The sequence below is a fragment of the Bradysia coprophila genome, unplaced genomic scaffold, assembly GCF_014529535.1.
Source record: "Bradysia coprophila strain Holo2 unplaced genomic scaffold, BU_Bcop_v1 contig_333, whole genome shotgun sequence".
Lineage (NCBI taxonomy): Eukaryota > Metazoa > Arthropoda > Insecta > Diptera > Sciaridae > Bradysia > Bradysia coprophila.
Window position 1 is genome coordinate 101,660 of NW_023503592.1, and position 6,756 is coordinate 108,415.

Genomic DNA, 6,756 nt, shown 5'->3' on the forward strand with positions numbered 1-6,756 from the left:
TGATTTTATTGACTGGAGGTTTGATTTTATTGACTGGCGGTACTTGGCGGTATGATTTTATTGACTGGCGGTACTTGGCAGTTCGATTATATTGACTGGCGGTTTGATTTTATTGACTGGCGGTACTTAGGAGCTAGATTTTATTGACTGGCGGTTTGATTCTATTGACTGGCGGTTTGATTCTATTGACTGGCGGTTTGATTTTATTGACTGGCGGTTTGATTTTATTGACTGGCGGTTTGATTTTATTGACTGGCGGTTTGATTTTATTGACTGGCGGTTTGATTTTATTGACTGGCGGTTTGATTTTATTGACTGGCGGTTTGATTTTATTGACCGGCGGTTTGATTTTATTGACTGGCGGTTTGATTTTATTGACCGGCGGTTTGATTTTATTGACTGGCGGTTTGATTCTATTGACTGGCGGTTTGATTTTATTGACTGGCGGTTTGATTTTATTGACTGGCGGTTTGATTCTATTGACTGGCGGTTTGATTCTATTGACTGGCGGTTTGATTCTATTGACTGGCGGTTTGATTTTATTGACTGGCGGTTTGATTTTAGTGACTGGCGGTTTGATTTTATTGACTGGCGGTTTGATTTTATTGACTGGCGGTTTGATTTTATTGACTGGCGGTTTGATTTTATTGACTGGCGGTTTGATTTTATTGACTGGCGGTTTGATTTTATTGACCGGCGGTTTGATTTTATTGACTGGCGGTTTGATTTTATTGACTGGCGGTTTGATTCTATTGACTGGCGGTTTGATTCTATTGACCGGCGGTTTGATTTTATTGACTGGCGGTTTGATTTTATTGACCGGCGGTTTGATTTTATTGACTGGCGGTACTTGGGAGCTAGATTTTATTGACTGGCGATTTGATTTTATTGACTGGCGGTTTGATTCTATTGACTGGCGGTTTGATTCTATTGACTGGCGGTTTGATTTTATTGACTGGCGGTTTGATTTTATTGACTGGCGGTTTGATTTTATTGACTGGCAACCAGCACGAAAAGGACGTGGCAAACATAGCAAAGAAACCAACCAAAACGGCACTGGTTAGACATGTAAGTACGACCAACCATCATTTCGATTTCAACCGAGCTCAGATTCTTCGCCAAGTACGCACCCGTGGCTTGCTGAAGATACATGAAGCCAATCACATCATCTTAAACGAAAGCTCGGTCGTAAATTTCAAAAAAGACGCCAAACATGTCTCGCCGGTGGTATACAACCTGATCAAAGAGAAAATGATCGGCAAACGTCTACACAACCGTAACATTCGAAATACGACACCACGGCACACAACAACTGTCGAAAGCGAACAGTCCTATGAATCCGTGGAACAGATGTTTCGTCAATAATGACACTTCGAAATAAAAATTCACGCCAGATTGTTTATAAACACAACCGTGATAACAAAGTTTTTATAAATTTAGTCTAACCGCAATTTGTGTGATATTTACAATTTTATAAGTTAACGTAAGTTACTCTGAAAACATGAAAAAGTGTTCAAATAACAAAGAAATTTTCCTAAATAAACAGCCTGAAGATGACCGGTCAAACCGGTCGAATGCACGGTAGTATCAACAAATAAGTGTTTTCATTTACGGTCGATTGTGTAAGCAACACAACAACTGGAGGTCCTAACACCATTCCCCCAGACAAACAATTGAATGGCGGTTTGATTTTATTGACTGGCGGTTTGATTTTAATGACTGGCGGTTTGATTTTAATGACTAACGATTGGATTTTATTGACTGGCGGTTTGATTTTATTGACCGGCGGTTTGATTTTATTGACTGGCGGTTTGATTTTATTGACTGGCGGTTTGATTTTATTGACCGGCGGTTTGATTTTATTGACTGGCGGTTTGATTTTATTGGCCGGCGGTTTGATTTTATTGACCGGCGGTTTGATTTTATTGACTGGCGGTTTGATTTTATTGACTGGCGATTCCCAAAAATAAATTTTTATTTCTTGAACAAGGAGTCGTAGTTAAGAACAGAACAAATTAAATTGAAATAAAAAAAAATCCCATATATCACGTTCACAGTCGGATTAGTATTCGGCTGCATGTCATCGTTGTATTGGACCTAAATCCAGAACAAAGTTTTGTTCACGTCATTATTTATTCTAGAAAGGACAAACGCGTACCTGTTATTGATGGTACGGCAAAAAACATTTAGCACACAACGGCACATCGCACGTCGAACAAACGAATCGGGTTCGCTTTTGAAGCTTTTTACTTGCACAGTGTCTGCAACGTCGCTTGGTGCATGGAACAGGCAGATGTTGAACGTTCACAAACGTTTTTGATCGCTTAGATGGGCGACCAGTCTTGTACGTTCTCTGAATTTTGCTTCCAGATTTTCCCATCTCCATCAAATCTTCCGCCAGCGGGATCATAAAGTCAATTAGCGGTATTTTCTTCTTGTTCAACTGTTTATACAGAATCCAAGAGTTTGTCACAGCAGTCATTAACAGTCTTTGAAAGACGCGCTTCCACCACTTCGTTGACTTTCGGTTGATATCATATAGCACCGTGTACTGGTCTGTCATGTCCACACCGCCCATAAATTTGTTGTAAAATGCGATGGCTTCTGGACATGTGAAAGTCTTCTTGGTACCGTCCTGCTGCTTTTGATCAACTGTTGATATTTCACCGGTCTGGCAATTACTCAGCAGTGTGACTTCTTTTGTGTCTTGCAATTTGAAAGCGATGACACCATCAGACGTGGATTTGGCCACAGATTCGCCTTTCTGCAATTTCTCCGTCATGATCGGAATATTCTTTCGGTTTGTTATGCAGGTGCCGACGAGAGGGAACGGTGATTTTCTCATCAATTCGTACGAAGTGAAGAAACGGTCCGTGCAGATAACCACATCTTTTCGGCGTATCGTTTTGCAGAGCTTGCGAACAACTCTCTCTCCTAGCGTGCCAATGAATTTTTTTTTCTCCGCTCCTTTGTAGATGAAGCAGTCGTAACAATAGCCAGTTCTGGCACAGGATCGTGTGTAAATCTTGGTACCGCGCTTTATTAGACTCGCACGATACGAAGTAAATCGTGAGAGTCTTTATGTTTTGCCCACCATCGTGTAAGTAAGTGAAATAATCGAAAACGGCCTATATCGTAGTGGGCAATTATTATCAGTATGATATTATAAGACGATTGAGCCATGTCCGTCCGTCCGTCCGTCCGTCCGACCGTCCGTCCGTCCGTCCGACCGTCCGTCCGTCCGTCCGTCCGTCCGTCCGTCCGTCCGTCCGTCCGTCCGTCCGTCCGTCCGTCTGTCTGTCCGTGTGTCGTAACTTTAGAAAAATATGAAAGGACGGTTGAAGCGACACGCTCAAACTATCCAAACTTTTGATCCCGATCTTTTTGACTCTGCCCATCTACAATTATCACTTGAGTCTGGTATATTGATGAAGGGTGAGCCTTTTCGATCAGACCTCAAAAATTTATAGGTCACAGCGTCTCGCGCAACGACACACATCACTCCATTAAGATTTTTAGTCCCAATCGAATTCACTCTGCCCAACTACCATTCTCACGTATGTCTGATATGTGATAGAGGGTGAGCCTTTTCGATGAGAACTCAAATATTTAAGATGCTTCAACAAAGATGTTCACCGAACGAGCGCTGCGCATAGACTAGTGCTGCTGTAAATTTTTGTAATATTATGTAATAAATTCAATTACGCAATATATGGAAATATTGCGAAATCACATAATGGTGTGATAGTTAAACTATCAATCGTTGACTATCAAATGTCGAACAATGTAGAGGCTAGCGGATCATACATTTTAATCAGTCTATTCATGACGCTCGTCCAGTTAACATCACCGTTAAAACATTCTACCTATCAACCATACCTAGAATTTGACTGTTAACAAATAAAATGTATTTTTGTGTGAATAATTTATTGAGCAACATTTTTGCTTGATTGTTTACATTTAAAATACATAATTTTTGTAAAATTATAGAATATTTACAATATCGCAGTTCAAGCAATCTGCTTCGGAGTCCCATTTAAAATTGGCAACACCACACTTATCGCACCATAGTGATCGAATGTACAGAAGGTTCAAAACCATTAGTTTTGGAAATATGAAGTGCTCATTACCACGTATGATGATATGATGTTTCTCGCAGGAAGCTCAATACTAAGACTGCAATTAATGCATAAGCATATAAATTAGTGTCCGCCAGTTCCAACCACAACAACACTTTTTGTAGTAAAATGGTTGTTTGCGTCATAAATATCGAGACTCGTTATGTCGTGAGATATCCTCCAGAAAGACTTTTTGGTTAGCTTTCGTATGGAAAAATCCAAGTACTTAGGAGTCATTGTATTGTTGTAGTGGTTAATAAGCTTTTGTGTTATGGCTAACGAAGGCGTCCACCATTGTCTGCTAGTGGAAGATCCAAAATCTTAGGCTGGATTTGGAACCATTATAGCAAGGAATCTACCCTACGAGCTGATAACTTATACTGATAGCTGATAGTTGGTAGATGATAGCTGGTAGATGATGGTTGAATTAGCAATACGTTTCAATAAGTTGCTTTCATGTCGACAGCTTTATATTAAATGAAAGACTATCTGTCTCTGCTCATCTATTTATAACCCAAAGCTCTGATAATTCAACTATCAAATGTTAACTATCAGATTCGGGTTATAAATAGGTGAGCAGACACAGATCATCTCTCATTAGACTCGCACGATACGAAGTAAATCGTGAGAGTCTATATGTTTTGCCCACCATCGTGTAAGTAAGTGAAATAATCGAAAACGGCCTATATCGTAGTGGGCAATTATTATCAGTATGATATTATAAGACGATTGAGCCATGTCCGTCCGTCCGTCCGTCCGTCCGTCCGTCCGTCCGTCCGTCTGTCTGTCTGTCTGTCCGTGTGTCGTTACTTTAGAAAAATATGATGAAAGGACGGTTGAAGCGACACACTCAAACTATCCAAACTTTTGGTCCCGATCTAATTGACTCTGCCCATCCACAATTATCACTTGAGTCTGGTAAATTGATAGAGGGTGAGCATTTTCGATCAGAACTGAAAGTTTTATAGGTCACAGCGTCTCGCGCAACGACACACATCACTCCATTCAGATTTTTAGTCCAGATCGAATTCACTCTGCCCAACTACCATTCTCACGTATGTCTGATATGTGATAGAGGGTGAGCCTTTTCGATGAGAACTCAAATATTAGTATCTGAAAGTGGCCAGCAGTATGCTTCAAGGAAGATGTTCACCAGACGAGGGCTGCGTAAATTGCTGTAAATTTCTGTAATAAATTCAATTACGCAATGTGTGGAAATATTGCGAAATATTGCGAAATTGGTGTGATAGTTAACGTTCAATAGTTGACCATCAAATGTCGAACAATCTAGTAGCTAGCGGATCATACATTTTAATCAGTCAATTCATGACGCTCGTCCAGTTAACATCTCCACTAAAACATTCTCCCTCAACTATTGATAGTCAACTATCAATAGTTGATAGTTGAGAGAGAATGTTTTAGCGGAGATGTTAACTAGACGAGCGTCACGACTTGACTGATTAAAATGTATGATCCGCTAACCCTACATTGTTCGACATTTGACAGTTGATTTCACAATTTTACCATAAATTTCGTAATTGAATTTATGTAATAAGGACTACTGCGATTGTGGCACTTGTAATAGCAATTACACTCAACTACGAAATGAGTGGAAATATTGCGAAAAATGTAGTTTAGGAACGTGCGAGTCTATTGCTAACGCGCCTGCCGCGTCAATCTCCTCTTGTGATTTTCATTGGCATGTATTGCTTGATGATGGACCGACCCTTAAATTTGACCATAGTCTCATCGATGCTCTGATGTGAAGACTCAGCTCTAGAGCGTCGGAATGCCTTATTGAGTTGTTTGATTAGCACGTTCATGTAGTAGGTTTTATCGGCGTTTTTCGGTTTTTTCGGGTGATTGAAATAGATTTTTGCGGCCAGCAGCAGGAAACGATCGCGTGAAATCGCGTTTTTGATTGCTTTGTTTTCCAGAGATGGGTGTTGGGACCAGTACATTTGCATATGTGGGACGCGATTGTATGCCATAACCAAAAATATGCCGAGTACCAGTGTCATTTCATTGGACTCTGTGTGCGGTATTTTCACACCTTTCTTTTCAGCAAGGATATCCAGTCGCTCGTTAGTGCACGTGACAATCCAATCGATCAAACTTTTCGGGAACATTTTAAAAAATAGGTCCACTGGTGTGCTGTCTTCGTCAGCGAATACTTCTGGTTCATCACAAGGAGGTATCTCCTTTCGTGGAATGAATGATGGCTTGACGTCTTCCCATTTTACCTCTTCCTCGCTTGCTGGAAAGTGAGAAGCAAAACTATGTAGAAATTTAGGAATTTGGCAGGTCAGCTGATGACCGGGTCACTGCCTGCAGTTTCGATCGTTTGAACCTAAACTGAATTTTGAAATTGCCGCATATCAAGAGTCCTAACTCAGCTTCAATTTGTGCGGTATCTTTCAGTGTGGATTAAAGCATTTTGAAAGTCATACAGGTCGCTTCAGTTTCAGGAAGGTTATTTAGATTCATTGAAGAACAATTGTAGAAACTTTAGATCAAATATTGCTAGAACGGACGAAGTACTTGACATTTTTTGAGTACGTTTTTTAGGAAGATAGGTTTCTAGTGTTTACGCACGCCATAATCTGTTGATTTACTATGAAAAATTTGAAAGTACCGT

The 6,756-nt window shown here is 40.3% G+C and overlaps 1 protein-coding gene and 1 long non-coding RNA gene across 2 annotated transcripts; one reads left to right on the plus strand and one right to left on the minus strand.

Annotated features, from left to right (window-relative positions):
- The first annotated feature begins 1,004 nt into the window (after nucleotides 1-1,004).
- On the plus strand, nucleotides 1,005-1,673 carry LOC119079731. The gene is made up of 2 exons (XR_005088215.1): nucleotides 1,005-1,483; nucleotides 1,547-1,673. It is a non-coding gene; the product is annotated as an uncharacterized LOC119079731 (long non-coding RNA).
- A 488-nt stretch (nucleotides 1,674-2,161) lies between these two features.
- LOC119079784 (piggyBac transposable element-derived protein 4-like) lies at nucleotides 2,162-2,782 on the minus strand. The gene has a single exon (XM_037187854.1). The coding sequence runs from the start codon at nucleotides 2,780-2,782 to the stop codon at nucleotides 2,162-2,164; it is 621 nt and encodes a 206-aa protein (XP_037043749.1).
- Between the last annotated feature and the right edge of the window lie 3,974 nt (nucleotides 2,783-6,756).